General features: G+C 43.1%; 1 protein-coding gene across 7 annotated transcripts in view; it reads right to left on the bottom strand.

The window, feature by feature from the left end:
• The window catches only part of ZNF711 (zinc finger protein 711), a 114,777-nt gene that overhangs the window by 24,338 nt on the left and 66,238 nt on the right, over nucleotides 1–24,201 (bottom strand). The window contains exons 1-3 of one of the 7 annotated variants that reach the window (XM_043973864.1): nucleotides 14,745–14,776; nucleotides 10,054–10,159; nucleotides 347–504 (exon numbers count right to left, since the gene is read on the bottom strand). In XM_043973864.1, the coding sequence (XP_043829799.1) occupies nucleotide 347 (1 nt within the window). In that variant the 5' untranslated portion in view covers nucleotides 348–504; nucleotides 10,054–10,159; nucleotides 14,745–14,776. Of the gene's footprint in view, nucleotides 1–346; nucleotides 505–10,053; nucleotides 10,160–12,898; nucleotides 13,054–13,779; nucleotides 14,087–14,744; nucleotides 14,951–24,201 lie in introns of those variants that run through there. The other 6 variants (XM_043973863.1, XM_043973865.1, XM_043973860.1 and 3 more) reach the window with 6 other exon arrangements.

The following is a 24,201-nucleotide window of genomic DNA, read 5'->3' as shown; positions in this document are numbered from 1 at the left end:
TATTTATCTAGTTACAAATTTTTTTCTTTTACAAAGAAAAATCTAGTACATTAAATGTTTTCTCCAAACCCCTTCTCATAGGAGTCATTTTACATAACAAAAAGTAACTTATTGAGTGCTATTTCCTAAGCAGTTTTCATTATCTCTACAATATTGGTCCAACTATAGGACACCCTCCTAAAATGCTCTTTAAAAGGAAAAAAAATATATATATATATATAGAAGTAAACGCTGAAAAATAATACAGATCATAGGCCACACGCAGGTTTTACACAAGCCAGATTGGGGTAAGGGAGGGAAGAAGGGGGGAAATATGGCCTAGGTTCAGACCAAAATGGTAACTTACTGTTTAATTTAACAAGTTAGGAGGTGGCTAGTGGCCACCAATGGCACTCTGAACACCTAACTCCCAAATCTCTTTTCAATTTCTAGCCCCTTCTTCCAAACAGTGGACCGCTCCAAAGCACTAGTGCTCCTGTAGGCCTTTAGTGTTTCTATACATTTCTAGAAGAGACCAACAATAAGAATTACACACACATACACACACACACATATTTCATCATTAGTGAATCTGAATTAATGAGATTATAAATTATTTTGTCTTTTAAATAACACCAGAAACACCCCTTTTCCTCACACAGCTGGCACTGTAATCACCAGAATCCAATACTTTAACAACTTGACAATTTCATCAGTGTATTTTCCTCCACTTACAGAAAGGTGAAGATCTCAACTCCAAGACTTAGTAGGTCTTCTAGAGTTGCCGTGGCCACTGTGGAGCCTTCTCCAGGCTTAGCTAGACTGGTACTGGAACAACAGTCATTGGGGGCCGAACTGGAAGCCTTCCAGCTTGGTAGGAGCTGCCAGAGTTTCTACCTTTGAGAACCCGGGGAGTACCTCCTTGCCACAAGGAGGAAGCAGAAGAGGACTTTAGTGGCAAGGTGGGATTACTATATGCAGGTAAAATCCTGTTACAACAAAGGGGGGAGTAATTTAATTTTTTAAAATGACATTATTTAATCACAAATATTAAAGTCTTTAACATACAAGACTTGTTGGACCCAGAAGTTGAAAGCATGTTTCATTTCTTGAGCTCTTTGGTCTGAAAAAGTTGGTTTGGGGTTTTTTCTTTCTCTGAAAATTCAGAGGAAAAAAAAAGGCACTTTGAAGTTCAGTAAAACCACTAAAAATCAGGGTAGTTTTGGAAAAGAGGACCCTAGTCAAACCCTTCCTGGTGCTTTTATTTTTATAGTACTTGCTTTTACATACATTATCTCATTTGACCCTGGAAAAAATAAGGATCCCGAGAAGTAGTGGTAAGATTGTGTACACAAGCAGAGGGCTAGGAGATAGAATGCCAAGTATGGGGAGCACCTGTTTGTCTGGAAATGGAGTACCCCAATCAGGAAGCAACGTGAAAGAAGGCTCCAATCAGATGGAAGGGTTTTTAATGCTCAACCAAGAGTTTACATTTTATTCTAGAGGGAGGATTCTTGAGCAGGGAAGGGGGTAACCAAGTGAGACTTGGGCTTCAGAAAGATTATTTTAATAGCTGTGAAGGGGATAGATTGGAGGGGAGGGATAAGACATAGGGAACCAATTAAGAAGCTAGTGCAAGAAGCTATAGGCAAGAAGTGATGCTGATATTAACTCAGGTAGTGGCTATGAGAATGGAGAGAAGGAGGCCAGGTGCCTGAGATGTGGTCCAGGAGAGAGCTCTGAAAAACACCTCGGGTGAGAGAATGATGAGCCAGAAAAGGAGATCGAAGGAGTAGTTAGTAGTCAAAAGCTACAATTATGAATGAAGACTGAGAAAAGGCCATCAAAGTTTAACAATCATCAAGATAATCTTTTCCAGTGGTTTGTCTCTTCCAGCGTTTTGACTCTCCTTTTCTCCTTCCAAATATGTTACACTTCCACCTAAATTTACAACTACTTACCCCACCTCAGAAAGGTCCAGGAGCCTTAGAGGAAAGGGGTATCAACTAAAAAAGCCAAAGTACAAAACTCACCAGATTCAAAATATTTTCTTTTCACTTGCTAATTATTACCTTAGCAGACTGTTCTGTTCTTTTCTTTTTTTCAGGGCAGTGAGGGTTAAGTGACTTGCCCAGGGTCACACAGCTAGTAAGTATCAAGTGTCTGAGGCTGGATTTGAACTCAGGTCCTCCTGAATCCAGGGCCGGTGCTCTATCCACTGCACCACCTAGCTGCCCCAGCAGGCTGTTCTTTGTATTCCCAGGGCCTAGCACTTTTGGGGGAAGGGTTCTGACTTGATTTCATCAATATAAAAACAACCTCAACCCCCCCCCCATCCTCAGTATAAATGACCCATAATTTACAGAGATGCCTGGGGGTACTGAAAAGCTTAGTGAATGTGAGCTCGCATAACTAGTAAGTCGAATAAGTCTAAGGAGCAACACCAGAATTCACTTCTTCTTGACTGAAAGGCTATTCCTCTCTCATATACTGCCCTCTCTTTGTACTATAAGAAACCAAAATTAAAATTATCAAGATATTCCTCTTCCACAGATTAAAAAAAACATCATGATACATCTGAGTAAAGAATGAGCGGATGTGTAACATTTGGATTTCTAAAATTTAAGAACTGCCTATCAATGGGGAAGAAAACTCCCTCTACCAGCATAGGTCAGCAACTGCTCAACCTCACAGTCTAAACCTGAGGCACTGAGCAATTAAGGGACTTGCTCAGGATAAAACTGCCAAATTGTCACTCAAGTGTTTGATTACAGACCATGACAGGCTAATGAGGCAAAAGAAAGTCAAGCTACAATGTTAGGAACAAACTGAAGAAAATGACTTGGGAATTAAGAAAATTCATCTCCAAATCCAACTTGACTACATTCCCCAACTTTTTAGAAACACATCTGTTATGAAATGAGTTAAGGTTATACATAAGGTAGGCACTAAGGCAGATTCTTTCCATTTTCCAATTTTTCTTCTCTTACAAGTTATGCTGCAAAACTGCCAAGCTACAATGCTTAATGATTTTAGGGGGACAGCAGCACTTGAATACCAGAGGTCCCTCCTTCCTCATGCTCCTGGAGGCTAGTTTCATTTCTGCCAGAAAAGGGGGCTGAGTGCAGGACCTCACTTAGTAATTCCAGATGATTCTAGGAGAAGCCTAGAGGTCCAACCCCAGCCTATGCATACAGGTCCCAAATCCACCTGAGCATCTGCAGGTGCACCTTACAGCAAACTCAAATCTCCTGATTCTCTTGGACCTGTGAGTCTTAAGGGGGTTGGGGGGGGGGAATGTCCATGAGCTTGCTTTTTAAATATTCTCAGACTTGTAATTCAAGACAGTTAATTTCCTTTGTAATCCTATGTACTGTATTTTAGGCATTTAAAAACTATTATCAGAAGGGATTTACCAACACTACCAAAGGAGCCCATGACCCAGGAAGATTAAGAAACTTGTCTTCTCCACCTAAAGTTAAGCCACAGATAGGTAAGCACCAGCTGAGCAAGAGTGGACTGACTTCTTAGACCCACCCAACAGAAGCCTGTGCTCTGTCACTAAACTGCATCACTAGCAAGTATGTATAAGCAGGTTTCTTTTCCTTGTCGGCAGAGGGATGGGCCTCAACTAAGTAAAACTAAGTGTTTTCTACAGAAATCTCTGGGGGTTTAATGAGGGGGAAGGACCACTTCTATAAAGGGCAATAAAACAAGGAATTCCCTTTAGGTAATCATAAAAATTAAGCAAGATTCTGAAGGATAATGCAGACTTGGAAAAACTGAAGTTAATTATACGAAGAGTGAAGGCTCCTCTCTCCAGGCAAATTACCACCAGTTTCCGACTTGGTAGCTTACCCCTAAGGAGTTGCTTAACGTAGGTACAAAGTGGTTAATTAACCTGCCCCAGTTCACACAGCTAGTGTCAGAGGCAGGGCTCTGAGCCCACTCAATGCACTAGACTGAAACAGATGATCAATCATCAGATCAGATCAGATCAGATGAGATGTCCTGCCCTGCTATTAGCTCATTATTAGGGGCTGGAATCTGGCCTCAGGTAGATAGGTTTCAAACCTCACCCAAGAAAGCTTAGTGAGTTAGGTACCAAAGGCACATCAGATCAGGCAGTCTTATGTGGTGGACTCCAAGGATGGCATCAGACTGAATTCTGAGGGCACATTTCAATCGTTTATTACAAAAAGCAGAACTTTAGAAATTTGTTTAACACTATCCTCTCCTAGGAGGTAAAATGCCTAAGGCTAAGTGCTGAGTTTAGAGTCAAGAAGACTTGGGCCCCAGGGGCAGCTAGGTGGCACAGTGAATAGAGCACTGGCCCTGGAGTCAGGAGTACCTGAGTTCAAATCCGGCCTCAGACACTTAACACTTACTAGCTGTGTGACCCTGGGCAAGTCACTTAACCCCAATTGCCTCACTTAAAAAAACAAAAACAAAAACAAAAACAAAAAAAGAAGACTTGGGCCCCAATCCTTTCTCTGACGTTAGTTATGTGACCCTAGACTGGTTACTTAACCCCTAAGTGCCTCAGCAAACTCCCTAGGATTGATGTACCCAGCTCATGGATGGATTGGTTGGTTAGTGAGGCAATTTACTCAGATGAAATCACTCTTTATTTTTGCAGCACATTCAAGATTAGTGCTTCCAGCTCCCCCAACATGTTTCATAATCTAACTACAACTTCATTCTATAGTAGCACCCCCAAACCAAAATGTAAGGACCTTCCTTATTCAGACTGCCAGCACCACCCCTGCCTCCAATACACCACTCAGCAGGTGGCTTGTGAGGTGTCAAGATGCCTCAGTAATCCCAGTCAGGGAGATACAATCCATACCCAAGCATGTGTTCTGTTGCTTTAGTCCCTAAGAATCCATGGCCACCTCCATATCCTTCTCTCCAAGGTGGATGAGGGGTTTTGAGTGGGGGCCAAAGTAGCTTGTTGAGGTTGCTAAATCTGTGTATCCTAGATTCTAGCCAAGTAGAAAGAAAGGAAGGTGCTCTGTTGAGAGTAAGGAGGGCAAGGGTGAGGATGGAGACTGTAGAGATGAAAAACAAGTGTAGAGAAGTCCCTGGGATAGACAGTAAGAGAATATTATGCCATTTGAACAGTTTGTGGGTTTGGGACTATAAATGCTAATGAAATTCAGGAAGGGAGAGCCAAAACTTGTGTTCCCTGCATCTTGGACGGGAAAAAGAGAGATGATTCATCCAGTTTTCTAGACCCCTGCTGTGTGCCTGGCTCTAGGATTTGGTGCTCCACATAAGAATTTAACACTCAGGGCTGTCCAAAAAACATATGTGGTAATGAACTTTCTGTCACTCTCAGTGTTCAAGAAGGAGCTGGATGACCATTGATAAAGCATTCATGCTATAATGGAGATTTCCTGCACAGGGTTTAAGGCTCAACTAGAAATCGAAGCTCTCTAGGGTACTGCAGTAAACTTCTACTGTGGCATGTCATTTTTCTACCAGTGTAGTTCTTGCCATCAGTGTAAAAACCACTACCAGACTAGGTATCTTGAATGTGGGTACAATGCAAATTAAATTACAGCACAACCACATTGATCTCGAGAGGCAGCATGGCATAGTGGAGAGAGTACTGGACTTGGAGTCAGGAAGACCTGGGCTCAAATCCTGTCTCCACTGCTTCCTAGCTGTGTGACTGTGGGCAAGTCACTTACCTCTCTGAGCCTTTGTAAAGGGAGAATTAACATTTTCAGGACCCTATGTCTCACAAGGTTGTGAAGGTCAAATGAGATAGTGCCTGTAAAAAGGGCTTCACAAACTTTGAAGCACTATAAAGACATCAATTTTATCATTCTCTTGCTTCCCACTGACCAAACACCCTTTAGCTAGACAAGGCTGCACAATCTGATCCACCCCCTCCAATCTCTCATGAAACCTAAAATGTAAAGAAAGGGCTGGATATCAGGTCACAGCAGTTGACAAAGCAGTCACATTTCCCACTTGCCCCTCCACAGGCCTGGAACTCTCTCTCTATATATATATATACAAAGACCCATGTAAGCTGATAACCTTTTCTCTGGGTATACTCCCAGAAAGCCAGGATTGGTGTTTCTATTGTCTTTGCAGGCTCCTAAAAAAGCTTACAGTTATCTGGATGGAATATGGATATGTCAATCAAATCCAGTCTTAACAGATCCAGACAGAGCAAGTTGTATTTGCATCTTGTAACTTAAAATTACAAATGTTAAGAAAGGTTGTAGATGTCAAGATCTGTAGCCTCTACAGTGGGAACAGTAGAGTGAGATTCTGATACTGCCAGTGTCTCATGCCAAACCACTTTTTAAAGTTCCAGGATTTTGAATAGTTTTTGTTAATACTGAGTTATTACTGTTAATGTTAGCAGAAAGATAATCTTTTTTTCTTTATATTTTTAGAAAGGCCTACTGTGATCTTTCTCTTTTTAATTTCCAAGGGACAACTATTTCCAGCATAGCATATCTTCAATTTTATAATGGAAATCAATGGGAAAAATCAAATTAACTTTACCAAACTTCATTTTAGACCAAAATTTTCCTTATTGCATATTAATGAGGAATGCCTGTTGTAATTGAACACAGACAGCTAACAGGAAACAATTTGAGATAATCCATGATTATCCAGGACTGGCTTCTATATCCTACAAGATTCCTTTCCTTAATTGTCTCGCTCTTTTACTTGCCCTACATACAAAAGTTAGACTGAAATGAAGTCTAACTGCTCTCTAATTAAAATTTATAAATGGCTTTAAAACAATATAAAATGCTGAAACATATTAGAAAGGAACTAAATATTACCAATGCAAATGAAACTCAACTTGAAGTTGCTGACCAGTAAGTAACCCAACAGAAAACAAATCAGTACACAATCTTTACAGAAAAGTTAAAAAAAAAGTAATACTAGAAGTAAAAGTTTTCAGAGGAAGCCTGGGAAGAAGCTAGTAGGGTTAAATTTAAACGACAACAAAAGACATAATAACCATTAACAAAACAATCAAACATACAATACATTTGAAAAATCTTACCCAGGCACCCTAGCCTATGACAAGGCAGAAGAAAAAGAATTAACAAACAAGGAAATGAGAAGCTCTTGTGATGTTCTCCAATACTGGAAAAAATTCAGTAACCCCTGGCTCTCTCCCCCCCACCCCCCACCCCCCACCCCCCACCCCCCACCCCCATATAGTTGTAATCAGTGCATATATAGTTCAGGTTGTTTTCACACCACATCACCGTATACAGGTCTTTTCACATTTCCTCACATACTTCATATTTATTGTTTATTTCTATGGCAGGGTTAAAATTTCTAATAGCAATTTTCCCCAAAGATAAAAGTCTTATTTTTGACTCCACACGATCTCTGCTGGAATTTCAGCCACCAAACATTCTTGCATTTCATCATCACCTTTTCCCCAACAACAAAAAAAGGGCACTTATGGCACCTAATTTTCTAGGGCATTGTGCTAGGCACATTGATGACTTGAAAACTTGTTGTCCTTGTCACACAAGAGAGTTTAGAACAAGTTAAAAAGTAAGCTTTATTTAATACTCCCTCTTCAAAGGCACATATGAGTAAATACTAGCCACCTCAAGTTTAATTGGAAAATTAACAGAAAATAGGCCTGCTTCTACTAAATATAGGATTCATTTACCGGCGAGATTTAGGAGACAGAAATCCAAACTATAAATAACAAAAACAAAACTCTGGTATATACACACCAAGAGAAGTTCAGAGTTACCATACACTCTCCAACTTTTTAAAAGAGGACTTTATATGATATTATGAAAATATCATTTGGAAATCTAGGAACTCCAGGCCAAAGCTAAAGCTGTCATGACTTTAAGAAAACTCAAGACTATTTCTAGTGCCATGAAAATATGTCAAGATAAAAGTTTTACTTTCCTGGCGGCCAAAAAGAAAGAAATTACAGGGATTTAACACAGGAATTAAACCTGAAGATGGTGAAAGTATATAAAAGGGTAGAAAGGTGGTTAAAAGAAACTCTGAAAAAGTGATCAGTGTTGGATTTTTTGCCCTTACAAAGAAAAATCTACATAATATAATCACCAAGTAAAGTGAAAGGATTAGATTCAGTCGATAAACAATTTAAGCACACAGAAATTCTCTGCCAGGGTTCTAGATACAAGCTGGGAAGTGGTCTTTAGGAACGTTTGGGGAACCATAATACTAACTTATTTTGTTCTCTGCCACATTTATGAGCTGAGAGAGTGATGGGTGAGAATATCCTGACCCACTCATTTCCCAACATAGTTTTGAAAACTACTAGTTCAAGTCTCTGACAAGCAGGGAAACCACCCACAATGGAATTTTCACCCCTTTATCTTTTTAGCAGAGTTCATATCTGAAAGGGACTTAAAGGCCAGTGAGTCCCTCCCTCCCTTCCCCCCCACACCTCATTTTACAGATGAGGAAACTGAGGCCGAGAGCAGTTAAGTGACTTGCCCAGGGTCACAATAACAGGCAGTACTTGAATCTAGGTTTTCGTGCCTCAAGTCCAGTGCCCTATCCTAATTACACCAATGACTTACTGCTGCTCTAAGACCCAAGCCCCGCCCCCTACAATTCACTTCAAGTCAGGCCCCACTGAATTCTCTTCTGCTTCTAGGAGCTGTTTTCCATTCTTCTCCACACCTACCCACCACTCAGCAGTTGAGTTCTCTTCACTTCTAGTCACTACAACTTCGATATCCAATTCGCCTCCAAGCCAATCTCCTATTCCCAGGATTGGAGATCTCTAGCAAGAAGGGATCCAAGAGGCCAGGCTCTCCCTCTGCTGGTAGAGCCAGTGCTACTCCAAATTCCACTCTCTTCAAATGGTTTCTCATACTCAAATTGAGCTTCAACCTTCCCAACTTCCCCTAAACCCTCATCTCTCCTGACTAGGTTGTAACATCCCATCTTACCTTGAGTCTGTCTGTCCAGCCCCACAATCCTCTGCCCTTAGCCCTAAGTTCCATGTCACCCTGCTTCTCTAGGACTGAAGAATATGGAGAAAAAGCGACCCGAGGCAAGTCATTTCTGTTCTCTGGGTCAGATTCCTCATTTGAAGGATTAGGGGGGTTGAACAAGAAAACCTCTAAGGGCTTTCCCAGCTTAAAATCTAAGGTCCCCACTCTGTTGCTTTGATTTACTCAAAATTCATACAGTTCAACGTGGCTCTTCTGGTGATTTTCAATGTGTTACAAATAACTATTACACGAGTTCACAAGGTTATGATTTGTCCCTTTAAAAAACACATTCCTCACAAAAGCCTCAAAAGGAAAGTAACACAAGCACTGTCACACACCCCCACCCCCCACCCCCTGCCCCCAATACAGATGAAAACACTGAGGCTTGCCCAAAGTCACATAACTAGTGTCAGAGATGAGACTTGAACTAGGTCTTCTAAGACCACAGCTTTCCTGCACATCAATGGCATCCTTTTCTAACACTCACCTTGAAATGGCCATGGCTAAGATTCTGTTAAAAGGTGCCCAGCACCTAATAAGTAAGCACTTAATAAATGCTTGCTCAATTCAATTCCCATAAAGGAAATAAGTCAAAGATCCATTTCTCTCATTTCTCCCAGCATTTCATGCTGGAAGAAAACTCCAGCAACCAAAGCTGCAGATTACCATAGGGAAAACCGTGTATCCTACACTCCCCCCTCAGTGATCACTCAGTTTCTTTGACATAGTGCAAGCACTTCCCCCTCCTAACTTCATTAAGCACTGGGTATTTGAGAAAACCAATTCATCAAGCATTTCATGTATGCAAGCACAGACATAAACGACAAAATGTAACCTCATTAAGCAGTTAATGCTGAATTTAGTTCCATATTTCATTTTCTAAGCAAATATACAGTACAGTATTCTAAAAATTTCCCCAAAGACCTAACACATACAAGTACAAGAAAAGACGCATTAACAAAACAGAAATGGCTAGTTCTGCCTAAAGAAATGAAACAGTGCATTTGGATTAAAGAACCACTGCTTAAAGAAAGACGTCTAACCTATAATTATTAGCTATAATTTTTAAAAAATGAAAATGTTTTACCAAAATCCTGCATTATCATAGTATGGGGCACTTTGGATCCTTGTGTCTGCAATCCAAGACCTCCACCACCTGGATCCATACTGGGGACAAGTTCATTCGCGAATATCTGTAAAATTAAATAGAATATTTTAAATTAATATAGATATCACACTACTTAGCTATATTGGATAAGGGTTTTCAATTTACAAGTGTGCAAATCACAGAGAACAAAAGGAATTAAACAAGATGCTTTCTGTGGCAACTTCATAAATAATGGCAAGTGGGGCAGTTAGGTGTCACAGTGGTTAAAGCACTGGCCCTGGATTCAGGAGGACCTGAGTTTAAATCTGACGTCAGATACTTGACACTTACTAGCTGTGTGACCCTGGGCAAGTCACTTAACCCTCATTGCCCCACCAAACACACACACACACACACACACACACACACAATGGTAAGGAGGCATGATGGTAAATAGTTTCAGTGTCTGGCTTTTGGTGAAAAATCTGATTTTAAGCCCAGCATATAAAGACTTTCCAAAGAACAAATGGCAAGAGGTAGAGTATAAGTCAACACTATCCAAACTCTTTCCTCCAGACCCAAACTAGCTTCCACAAAAGCCAAAGTAGCACCAGACAGCAGAGGCTCAAGTATGAGCTCTGAGCTATTACTATAAAAAAACACATTCCATGGCTATTGGGAAACAAATGTATAGGGTCCAGTTCAGTTCTAGTGTGCTTTTCCAAATCCATTAGAGGGACCTTCCAATTGGTACTAGAAATTGGTTGTAAGAGAACAAAGGCAAAAGGCTCCCTAGGATAATTCTTACAAATATGGATGAGACTCTGGGTCAGTCTTCACCCACTGTATTCCACCTTTTCCCTATCACAAAGCCCAGGTTTAAGATCCTTTGATTTGGTCCCAGAGCTATTCTAGTCTCCTTGGGTTCTGTGAACCAGTAACACTTCTGGTTTAATTCAACTATATTCTTTTTCTCCTCTCACTAGGTTTGAAGCCTCATGAAACGTGACTGCTTCCTACATTTAACAATGTTATTAAATATACCACCAACATTTAGCAAGTGGTCATTTTGCTCTAGCCTTTTAGCTTTATACTTCAAAGCCTTGAACTGATTTTACATTAGTCTAAACACTTGGTCACAAAAGTACAGAGATGAAGTTATTCAATCTAATTTAAACGTTTTATTTTTATACATAATATTCATTAATCAGCTATTGCAAATCAGAAATAAGTCTATCCCCCCCACTTTGTAAGACTAAGTAAATTACTTAAGAAAAATTGATAGAGGGGCAGCTAGGTGACGAAGTGGATAAAGCACCAGCCCTGGATTCAGGAGAACCTGAGTTCAAATCTGGCCTCAGACACTTGACACTTACTAGCTGTGTGACCCTGGGCAAGTCACTTAACCCTCATTGCCCCACCAAAAAAAAAGAAGAAAAATTGATAATTTAGTGAGGTTGAGCTCAGACTCTTACCACACGTGCTTAATTAAAATGGGCTATACTTTGCAAATCATTAAATTACAATAATGTTTAAAAATCCATCATATGCAATGGAAGTTGGTACTTATTCTCCAATTTGTTAAAACAGGGAAAACAAGAGACTCCCTAGGTAATCTCTACAAACACCTTATTTATATATACACAGGGCACACATACTAGAGTGATGGAAAGTGAACCAGACCAGTAAAAATGACTACCTACAAGAAACTCTATTCAGAAGTTCTATTCAACAGTCCCCTTTCTTAGTACTCTCATTTTCAGTCAAGCTCCAATGCAAATTGAGACTAGGACAGGGCAAAACTCACTGTCACAAGAATAAAACAAATATGGGTCCCCATAAATTAAAATGAGTTGGATGCTATTTTCAAAAAAACCACCTGCATGAGTATATCATTTAGGCTTTGCAAATCATAACTGCCGCTTTGCTCAAGATTCAAATGAGCACAATATTTGTTGTAAAGAAAAATCTAAACCCTAATTTTTTATTTGTAAAAGTAATGAAACCTTGGTTGACTACCTTCATGAGAACATTTCGATAAACATGGTATGGTAGTTAAAAAAAAATCCTGCAAGTATTTGATTTTTGTTAATTCAGCACCAATTCACCTAGTTATTTTCTTTGGAAAACACCTGTACGCCACGTATTATAAGAAAACATTCATCTTTGTATTTGAAAACCAAAATTCTTGCACAGTTCAATAAAGTCTAAACTGCCTACTTGGGTAAGGGGGTGATGTGGACTGGGGCCCAAGTGCCTTTAAAACTCAGTTTTGAGCAACCAAGTTTTCTACACACTTACTTAGTGGAACAAAAATATCGTACCGGATCTCTTAGGATTGAACGACTTGATCCATAATTAAAGGAAAGTCTTGCAGGCACATTTCTGAATCGTATTAATACATTATCTTTATGAATAAAAGGGAACCAAGGGCAAACTATTCTTGTCAAAAGCCCAGCGTAAATATTAGGGAACTAATACATAAACTGGAGGGAGCCCTTTTTGAAGCGGCAAACACTAAGGTCATTAACAAGAAACGAGGTGTGAGGATCGTAGTTAGTTTAATCATTAGAAAAGGCTTCCCACGGGCTTCTCTCATTCGTCCGCGTCATGGAAGCGAAGCACCAAAGTGGGCTTCCAGGAAGAGGCTTTTCTTTCACCACACGGGCACAGCAGTGGGTGTCTCCCTGCACGGCCCAGAACGGGGGGGGGGGGGGGGGGCTCGGAGGAGAGCGGGAGGGGGGGGGGAGGCCGGCGCAGAGAAACAGAGAGACCCACACAAAGCCCCTCGGAAGGCTGCGGTCCAATATCTCCCATCTTCCCGCAGAGCCCCATTTTCCCCCACCTTGTCAAGTCGCAAGTTTCCTCCGGCAGGGCAGAGAGCATGCCACGTGTCCCTTTGTTTACTCCCCATTCGCCGCGGCCGTGGCCCCGACCGCAAACAAGAGGACGGGAAGGGGGGAGCTCGCGCCCGGGGCTCAGCACCAGCACACGAGCTCACCCCCCCCCCACACACACACACCTACCCCTCCCACTTCCCAGCGCCGCCGCCGCCGCCGTCGCTCGCCGGGCGCGGGCCAGCCCTCAGCCTCCGCCCCCCCTCCCCGCCTCCTCCCCCCTCCCCTGAAGTGCACTGGAAACCAAGATGGAGGCGGTAGCTGCCACAGCCGCCCGGGAGCCCCTGAGGGCTCCGTTAGGTCCCCCGGTGCGTGCCGAGGTGCCCGGCGGCGCCCTCGCCTGGCGGTGCCACCCTGACCGCAGTGGTGGTAGCGGTGCTGCCGCCGCCGTCGCCGCCGGGGGCGGGGATGGGGGTAGAGGAGGCGGCGCCTCCGCCTGGGGCCGGGCCGCCACGCCACGCCTTGCCACGGGGCCCGCAGCTTCTTCACAGCTTTGTTCTCCGCCATTTTCCCTGCGCCCCAAGCCGCCGGCGACGGCGGCTGGGGCTCCGCGGCGTCTCGAGCTACGCCTGCGGGGCGGGGTGGCGCGGGGTGGCGCGGGGAGCCCTTAGCTTCCCTCGACTCTAGGAGCCATCCTGTGGCAGTCGCGAGAAGGCCGGCCCCCTCGGCGCGGCCTGCGTAGGGCCTAGCCGCCGCCGCCTCCACCTCCTCCATTGTTCCCCACCCCCTCCATTCAATTCTCCGAGCCCGCGCTCCCTTTCCCCTCCAACCATTACAGTGGGCTCCGGGGACGGGCGTGCCTCGCGGCCGCCTTCCCCAACCACCTTACCTGCCGCGGGTAGTTCTGAGGCCCGGTAGCTCTCGGCGTTCCAAAGGGGGGGGGCCGGGGCCGTGAAACACTGAGGCCTTGCATTCGAGTTCCCTAGATCTAAGGGCCTGGACCAATCACAGGCTACCCTGGGCCCGGAGCGCGCGCCGCCGCGGCCTCCTTCCCCGCGCCGTAGACGAGCCCGGGCCGCATTACGTCACTCTTCGCTGCAGGGTAGGGGATCGAGAGGGAAAGCGCGCGCGCGCGAAGCAGCAAAAGAGGCGCCAGGTTTGGGCTACAATGCACCGCTGACTCGTAGCAGCAGGGCTTGCTGCGCTGGGCTAAGCGTTAATGCGCAAGCGCCGTCCACGTCTTGGCGCGACGAAAAAGGATCCCTTTTTGGAGGGTTTCCCGAGGGGCGGGGGGAGGAGAGAAAGAGCTGGCGAGCACGAGAACGAGCGAACTAGAGGGTCTACCGATTGAACGGTTTCGTTACTAGGCGCGCAGTTAGCCGCGGTACAGAACCTCTGCCGTTACCCTCTAGGAGCTTACACTGCCACGGAAGCACACGGGGGGACAAGTTCCACACAAACCGACGCGTCCCTTGGGGTCCCCGCCTCCTCTCACATACACACCCCCCTCTCTCACACACACCCCCGTCCCACGCCCCCTCGCGCGCGCGCACACACACGCACACCCACAAACACGCACACCCACAAACACGCATACACAAACACATACCCGCACGTAAACGCGCGCGCGCGCACACACACGCGCGCGCACACACCCACACACACCCACACACACACACCACACATGCACACCCCCACCCACCCAGCAGTCCCTCACAATTCTTTTCCCCAGGAAAAAAAAAAAAACCGGAGGCGGGTGGGAATTCGGGTTGTGGAATAAGGCGACAAGAGAGCAAGGCTAAGGCAGCATCAAAGCCGGGGATCGAGTGTCCGCTCCAAGCCGGACGGCCTTACCTCCGCGATCCCACCTGGAGGCCACGTCCGTGCACCTGCGACGCCCGCTGAAGAATCGAGGAATCCGTCTGGATTTTGCCCTTTTTTTCCCCCCGTCCCGACGCGAGATTTCATTGGCGTAGGGAACTCCCAATGAGGAGACTCCCTCTCCCAAAGCCGGTCGGCAACAGTTTAGCAACTTAGAGCCCTACTTGCCCAGGGCACTGAGAGGTTACGCGACTTGCCCAGGTCAAACAGCCAAAAGGTGCAGGGCGGGACTTAAATCTGGATACTCTGAGCCCCGCCCCTATTGACCCAAGTCCCACTGCCTTGAATGGGCCTTGGAAAAAGCAAAGGAACTCCCTCTCAGTCTCTCACCCCCAGCCCCACCCCACCATTTGCTGAAATTATTCGAATTATTTCTGAATTATCCAGATCATTGCCTCAACTCTCTCTGTATAGACAGTGCCATCCACCTCCTGGGCAAGTTTCCAACATAGGAACAATCGGGCCAAACGACTGGGCGGGCAATTATTAGCAACCCCTGCCCCGGGACACAAAAAGGGGGGGAGGGGGCGCTACATTTTCTGTGGTGGGAGCACACGGTACGAAATGGGTCTGCCTTGGAAACAAGCCAAACGCCCCACTGACGGAACACAACAAAACAAATCATGACACCAAAAAAGCGATTTACAAGAGCCCTTTGCGGAATTGTTATCCGTGGTACAGTGGGGTGAAAACCAACCACACTGGACTTTGGAGGGGGGGGAGGGAATCCAGAGAACCTGGTTTCACATCCCAGCTCCACTACTCACTACCAGTAGGACTTGGACACGTCACACAAAATGGGGATGGGGTGGGGGTACCAGACTCCCACTAACATCCCCTCCAACTTTAAGTCTACAACTACAACATCCCTGAAATACCCGTGGAGAGGAAAAAGCTGAATATATTCCAGCACTTTGCCCCTGTTTCATGAATAAAAGCCCGCCAATTCTCCAAGAACTCTAAGATTTCAGTGGCGGGGTGGGGGGGAGGGGGGAAGAAAGCTAGGTGGTGCAGTGGATAGAGCACTGGCCCTGGAGTCAGGAGGACCTGAGTTCAAATCCAGCCTTAGACACAACACTTACTAGCTGTGTGACCCTGGGCAAATCACTTAACCTCAATTGCCTCACTTAAAAAAAAAAAGATCTCAGTGGGCATTTTCCCTCCATACCTGCCCATCCTGTTTATAAAACCCTTCATGTCTTGCCATAACCTTGGCAAAGGTCTACCCAACATATTGAGGGTTTTCTTGTTTTGGTCTGGTGAATAATGACTTACCTTGGATATGTACTGGCTATGATCCCAGGCAAGTCATTTAACCTCTGGGAGCCTCTGGGAGCCTCTGGGAACTCTGATCTACCTCTGACACATTCTAGCCATGCTATCCTAGATAAGTCACATAACCTCTCAAGGACCCTTTAAACTTTTTAACCCCAAGTGTTGCCATGGAGGTATCTTACCATCCACCATCTCTATTGGTGGATGAAGTTCACCAATACAAATATATGATGAAGTCTATACCAATGAAATCACAGTTCAGTCCCCCTTCCCTCAGGAAAACTGTGTGTTTGTGTATGTGCCTATATGGCATACTAAATCTTCACGTGATCTCGAAAAAATCATGGTTTATTTGATCTAAAGTTTGATGTGGGTTTTTTCTGGCTCTAAACATGCAAACATCTTACTGTAAAGTCTACAATTTTAGGCAGATCACAACTACTCTAGATTATCTTTCTTCATTTATCCAATGAGATGATCTGTATGATCCCATAATTCTTAAGATTTCAGAGTCTTCTCACCACCTTCCTTTCCATAGGCATGCTTTTTTTAAAAAAATAAGAATGCTAGGAAACTACTTGCTGCTCCCTTGCCTTGACTTATTGTTATTGCCAACACTTTCAGTTTCTCAGACCTTTTTCTTTTTTTTTTTTTTGCAGGGCAATGAGGGTTAAGTGACTTGCCCAGGATCACACAGCTAGTAAGTGTCTGAGGCAGGATTTGAACTCAAGTCCTGCTGGATCCAGGCCTGGTGCTTTATCCATTATACCACCTAGCTGCCCCCTAACCTTTTCAAATAGCAATGTTAACTAACATTCCTTATTTCCCTGTATGATCATTTCCTCTTTCACCCATATGCAATGAAAACTTAAATTTGAAAGGTAAAAGATTTGCTCAGGTAAATCCGAAAAAGCCTCATAGAAATCGACATCACCTTATCAGTAGTTCTGGGTATTAGTAAAGCATCCATTTATCATTTAATTATTATTAATTATTAATTAATTAATCCATTCCTTAAAGATAAAAATAGCACATTGACACACTATTTTTACCTTGATCTTATACCTTCAACAATTCTGTAAAGAATTATCTAAGTATCTATTAACCTATTGTGCCAATTAACCTCATCAGTTTTTAACTTCTAAGCCAACCTCCTTTTATTTTGCCCTTTATTTTGCTTGACCTTTCCATCACGAATTTGCACAGGCTTTGCTCATTTGCTCTTTAAATTTTGCTATATCTAATCCAATTTCTTCACTTTTGCTTTATTTATACTCACCATTAAATGTTTCTCCAGACAAGAATACCTATCTTGCTGTTTAGATTCCTGGCTTTCCGTTTTTTCCTTGGGAATCTTATCATTTCTTCCTTAAAACAAACCAAAAAAATCCCATGCTGCTAAGGAGGACTATACCTCAAAGATATCAAAGAAAGAGGAACATGACCTAGTATATACAAAAATGTGTATAACCACTCTTTTTGTGGCAGCAAAGAATGGGAAAATGAGGGAGGACTCATCAATTCCCTAAGTTAAACAAATTATGGTAAATAACGAATGTCATAAGAAATGATGAAGGATATACAACCTATATCAGACTGCTTTCTGTCTTGGGGAGGAGGGAGGGAGGGGAGGGTGGGAGAAAATAATTGAAACTAAAAATCCTGTGAAAACAAATGTTGAAAACTATCCTTATATGTAACTGGAAAATAATACAATCCTTAAAAAAAAGAAATGATGAAGGAGATGGTTTCTGAGAAACTAGGGAAGATTTAATATGATCTAATGCATAGTGAAGTGAGTAGAACCAGGAAAACAATATATGCCACAACAATGACTTTTAAAAAATAAAAACCTTGGGGCAGCTAGATGGTGCAGTGATAAAGCACTGGCCCTGGATTCAGGAGTACCTGAGTTCAAATCCGGCCTCAGACACTTGACACTTACTAGCTGTGTGACCCTGGGCAAGTCACTTAACCCTCATTGCCCTACAAAAAACAAAAAACAAACAAAAAAATAAAAACCTTTTAAAGGACTTAAAAACTCTGATCAAAGCAATGACCAATCAATGACTCGATGGGACCAAGGAGGAAGACTAATACCCATCTTCTGACAGAAAGAGGACAAATTGCATTAAATAAGACATATTTTTGGAAATGGTCAGAGTGGGAATTTGTTTTGCTTCACTCTGTGTATTTGTTACAAGGGTTTTGGGTTTCTTTCTGTTTTTGACAATGGGGTTGGGGGTGTGGTGTGAGGGGGACTAAATGCTTGTTAATTGAAAAAAATTAATCTTTAAAAAAAGCCATGCTCTGGGGGCGGCTAGGTGTCGCAGTGGACCTGGATTTAGGAGTTCCTGAGTTCAAATCCAGCCTCAGACACTTGACACTGACTAGCTGTGTGACCCTGGGCAAGTCACTTAACCCCATTGCCCCGTTAAATGAATGAATGAATGAATGAATGAATGAATGAATGAATGAATGAATGAATGAATAAAAAAGCCATGCTTCATCTGTCATCCTAAAAATGGAATAGGATTTCCTTCTTGATCACCTCATGTGCATTTTATTTCTCCTGTTCTAATAGAAATTTGCTTATCTTCTACATATTTTTTGTTTGGTTGGTTGGTTTTTTGCAGGGCAATGAGGGTTGAGTGACTTGCCCTGGGTCACACAGCTAGTCAGTGTCAAGTGTCTGAGGCCAGATTTGATCTCAGGTCCTCCTGAATCCAGGGCCAGTGCTTTATCAACTGTGCCACCTAGCTGCCCCCTCTTCTACATGTTTTTAAAGACTATGGATCTGTGATCTTGTTCGTGTGAGTACTCCTGATACTTCTTCAGATCATCTCTGATGCCTTACCACATAGTCTTTGTGAGCTATGGTAGCCAAAACACATACTTCTTTGCTGTCAGTCTGGTGGTAAGATTTTCTTGACACAGCAAGGGTAGTCCTCAGATAACTAGAATTTTATCAGAGCTTGTGCTCTTTTAGAACCCAAGGTTTCTTCCATACTCCAGGTCATCAGAAGAGGAAGTGACAAGCCATCTTCCACATAACTTCTGCCAAATTTTCAGTGTTTTGAAAGGGCAATTTTGGCTATTGTCACCGCATTATCTAAAAAGATAATCTATTGCCACTTCTCAAATCTCCATATTCCTCTCCAATTTATTTTCATGGTCATGCATTCAAAAACTAGTTACTGAATTCTTACTACTTATCTTTACAACATCTGCTTTCTGTTGTAAACAAATATACTATTCTCAGCAATTCTTTTTTCCCCTTTGTCCAGTAGGAAGTCATTTGCATGCAAAAATTTTCCCTCTTTATATCTTGTTTCTTATACTACAATTCTATCCAGTTTATATTCTTTTAAAATAGGCTCCATTTTCTAGCTTGGCAGGTTGAGGGATGGTTTGGGAGGCAATTGGGTTATGTGACTTGTCCAGGATCACACAGCTAGTAGGTGTCTGAGGCTTGATGGATTTACACTCAAGTCCTCCTGACACCAGGGCTGGTGCTCTGTCTACTATGCCCCCTGGCTGTTCCCTTGACACAATTTTAAGGCATCTGTACTGCTTTCCTTAGTCCTTTCCCACATATTCATATGAACATAATTCCAACTTTTCCTTCAACATCACTCTGCTTCTTCTGTTTGCCTCAGGTTCTAGCATTACTTTTCTCTGCTGTATTCATACTTCTTCTAGAACCTAGCACAAGGCCTGGCACATGGTCAATGTTTAATAAATGTTTGTTGACTGACTTATTTGAGCTTCATCTAGAATGGGATTGTTTCTTATGAGCTTTTCTCTTCTTAAATTTTGAAATAACATTCTTTGTCCCTCTCTTTCCCATATAGATGTCTATAGATGTCTGACAGGCTTGTTTTCTAGGAAGGAAATCTATCCTGTCTCTTTCCCTCAGGGGTTTTCTTCTGTCTGATGTTTTCTACTTGTTCCTCTTCCTCATCCCTGGGTAACTCTACCCATTTCCCTACCCCTCTGCCTTCATCATCTCCTCCCAACCACCCATTTCACTGAAAAAGTCCTTACTGTCTTCTCCTTCTCTAACAGTTCCATTCAAGCAAATGTTACCAGGTCTTATGTTTCATTTATCCCACATTTCTCTGTAATTCTTCAAGATCATTTGGCAGGATTGAACTCCATTTTTTACCACATGATTTTGGGCAGTGTGCACAGATATGCCCTTCACTCTAAGGGTTAAACAATTCTTCGCCCACCCCCACCTCCCCTGCCTAAAACAAATGGGGAACTCCCAGATGAGGAGACTCCCTTCACCAATGATGGTTGGCACCTTCTCTGTGCCCAGAATCACAAAGCCACTATGTATTATCAGAGGTAGGACTTGAACCCAGGTTTTCCAGAGACCAAGGCCAACCCTCATACCACGAAAACACACTGTCTGCCTTCATCCTCCGTACTTGAAACACTGTTCCTGAGTCACATGACTTGCCTTTTGGTGTTTCCTGTATCGTGAATAACACTTTTTGGTGTTCCTAAATGCAAAAGACCTGAAAGGTGGCATAGTAAACAGAGTGCTTCTCCTGGAGTCCGGAAGACCCGAGTTCAAACCTTGTAGCTGTGTGATCCTTGGCAGGTCCCTTAACCTCTCTGTGCCTAAGTTGTCACATCTTTAAAATGGGGATAATAATAGGACCTATTGGGGTTGTCGTGACAATCCAATGAGAGCATCAATAATGGTTTTGCAAACTTTAAAGCTATTATAAATACTAGCTATTAAGATGCTTAGCTTTATTGTCTCCATGCTGTGGTTTAATTTCACACTTGGATGGGGAAAATGCGTCTTTATTTTCACCAACCTCCTCTAACTGAAATTTAGCATTTCCTTCAATTTTTTAAAAACATCGTTCAGAGAGAAAGGCTTCTCTACACTGCCAAGAAAGGCTAAGAACCCCTGACCTATATACACTTAGTTTTGTTCTGAAAGATAACAAAATAAATCAATCTAACTTCTCTGCTGATCTGAAGTTCAAACTGAACTATTTTCTATCTTCCAGGAAAATACTGCAAATATATGGCTTGGGTTGGTCCCAATTGGATTGATAAATCAGGGCCTGTATCACATCATGTCTTGCTCGGAAGCTGCTTGAATCCCTTCTAGAGTACATTCTCAAAATGTTTCATTCCTTAATGAGGCTTTCCCGACCCCCCCCCCCATTTATTGTTCCCTTCTTCCCTCACAAAAGCTGCTTCGATACCCTGGGCAAATTCTTTGGGTCCTCAGAGCCTTGTTTTCCTGATGTTTACCTTGCTCTACCTATCTCATAGGATGGTCATGGGGATCAAATGTGATAATGTGTATGTTAAAGTGATTGGGGGGCAGCTAGATGGCGCAGTGGAAAGAGCACAGGCCCTGGAGTCAGGAGAACCTGAGTTCAAATCCGGCCTCAGACACTTAACACTTATTAGCTGTGTGACCCTGGGCAAGTCACTTAACCCCAATTGCCTCACTAAAAAACAAACAAACAAACAAACAAAAAAAGTGATTGGGACTTTTTTTGGGGGGGGGGGGCCCGGCTCCCAAAAAATGTGAAGCATCATTACTGTGCAGCACCGGGGAAGGAAAGATCATTGCTCTTTTCCTAAGAGAAGTACGGCAGTTCCTAAAATCTCTCCTTTTTCTGGGGGTATGTTGCATCTTGTAAGGGGAAAAAAGGATAAAGGAAATATATGCGAGTAGCACTTGATTGCCTCTATCAATCGGAAAAAGAAAATTAATACAATGTCAAAATTATTATAAACTAGAACTACATTTTTAAAAGAGATCTTTCCTTATAACTAGTAGGATATGCATACTTCTCCCATTGGGAAGAAAAATCTTCCCTAGCTATTTGTACGTTAATGCTAGATTTACAATGATAGTAATATGTGGGAATTAAGCAACAATGTGGTGGGGCTCTAGTCCCTGCTCTGCTACCAACTAGCTCTACAACCTTGAACAAGTCACTGCACCTCGGGTTCCTCATCTATGAAATGAGGACATTGGATTAGAGCAGATAACACTTCACTGTGCAGTGTGAACTGGATGAAAATATAATGAGGAAATATTTAACAAAACAAATCAAAATACAATACAACATAGATACTGTCACATTTTAAAAGTAAGTCAACATGCATCCTACAGGGATCCTTTCTGTATAGTTTTGTGGCCTTTACTTTTATTTGAGTTTGCTGCCACTGCCATAATGGACAGACAAGTTGCAGATCTGTATCTGTGGAGGGAGTTTCCTCATCAGGAAGGTCTCTGCACCAAGGAAATTACAGATCTAGACCCCCCAAAAAAGTCGAATCGTGGTATGAAAAATGGCTTTGGAAAAAGGAAACAGGGAGATTAGTTAGACTGTCATCCCAACAATCCCATTATGAAGTGAAAGAGGCCTGAACTAGAATCTCAGCAATGGAGAATAAAATACAGGAAATATGGGAGAAGGGGGAATTGAAGAAGATGCTAAATTTTCAAGCTTGGCTGAATGATAAGAAAATTGATAAATAGAACAATCAGGGCAGAAATAAGGGATGAGGTTTTTTTGGGGGGATGGAAGGAAAATGTTGAGCAGTTTTAAAGAAGCAGAAATTGACAAGAGACAGTTGAAGACATGAGATTGAATCACAGGAAAGAAGCCAAGACCTGAGTTCAAATCCTACTCGTCACTTCCTGACTATGTGACCCTGGGCACTCTAGACAACTCTCTAAGACTCTTGAGTTGCAGAGAAGATGTCAACCTGTATCATAAAGGGAGTTTCCTCACCTGGAAGTTCCCTGTCCTATTGAACTGACAGGCTTATTCTCTCTCTACAATCCTTCAATCAGAGGTTGAGGCAGAGTAGATGAGAAAGGGTCACAGAATGAAGAATCAGGAGATCATCTAGGCCAGTGGTATCAAACTGAAACAGAAACAGGACCCAGTAATCCATACATAAGGATCCCTCTGGGCTGCATGTTGACTTCATTTGAAAATATAACGTTATCTATATTTTATTGTACTTTTTTATTTTGCTCAATATTCACTAATGCCATTTGAATCTGATTTGGGCTTTCTTGGGAGTGTTGCAGCTGGCAGAAGACCTTCGATACCTCTTCTCTATTCTGCCTCCCCACCACGACTAAACTGGTCTCCTAGGATGCTACTTTCACCATGCTTCTCTCCTGCTCAGAAACTTTTAGTGCCTCTCCATTGCTTAGAAGATGGCATCCAGGGGCAGCTAGGTGGTGCAGTGGATAGAGCACTGGCCCTGGAGTCAGGAGTACCTGAGTTCAAATCTGACCTCAGACACTTAACACTTGCTAGCTGTGTGACCCTGGGCAAATCACTTAACCCCAATTGCCTCACTAAAAAAAAAAAAAGAAGAAGAAGATGGCACCCAAATCCCTTGGTTGAGCAGACCAAATTTGGACCTCTACTTTAACCTCACTGTCTCCCCAACATACATTTTAATTTCCATCACCAGGCTTTGCTTATATTTATGCCTCTCATCTGGAATGCCCTCATTTCTTTTTTTCTACTGAACAAAATTCTATATATGCCCCTAGACCCAACTCAGGCCTCTGACATCATCTCACAGGGCGATGACTACTGCTTCGGAACTAGAAGGGCACTTAAACATATCTGCTCTTGATTTTTCATGCCTGTGTGGCTCGACTCTCCAACCAGCCCAAAAACTCCTATGCAGGATAGATCACTGAGGGCTCTGCTTATGCATCCCCAGACAACTAAAGTAACCAGAATTTGCAGACAGCGATATCTCATTTATCTAAAAACCTTCGTAATCTGGCTAACAGCTGGGAACCAAGAAATCAACAAGAAAGGCTCCCAAGCCCAAATAGATGTCACAAAGTCCATGCACAAAGACAAGAATGGGAGCAGTAGGGGCTCTCCCACTGAGGAGACTTCAAAAGAAAGTGGAGGTAGGACCAAGGGAAGGAAACAAACTAGAGCGCTCTGGGTCTAAGGACCCAAGTGCAGCCTGAATCCTAGAGCTCCTGAAAACCTTGTGGAATCCAGGGCTGAGGCCCCTTAGCAGCTCCTGGCCCTTTCAAGCCCACAACTTGTTTGCCAAGTTCTCGATCTTGGCTTGTTATCCTCCAGTTTTGATGCACTTCCCCAAACTGTGCAGGGAT

This window comes from Dromiciops gliroides, chromosome X (genome assembly GCF_019393635.1).
Source record: "Dromiciops gliroides isolate mDroGli1 chromosome X, mDroGli1.pri, whole genome shotgun sequence".
Taxonomy (NCBI): domain Eukaryota; kingdom Metazoa; phylum Chordata; class Mammalia; order Microbiotheria; family Microbiotheriidae; genus Dromiciops; species Dromiciops gliroides.
The sequence above is the reverse complement of the archived record's forward strand: the minus strand, read 5'-3'. Positions and strand labels throughout refer to the sequence as shown.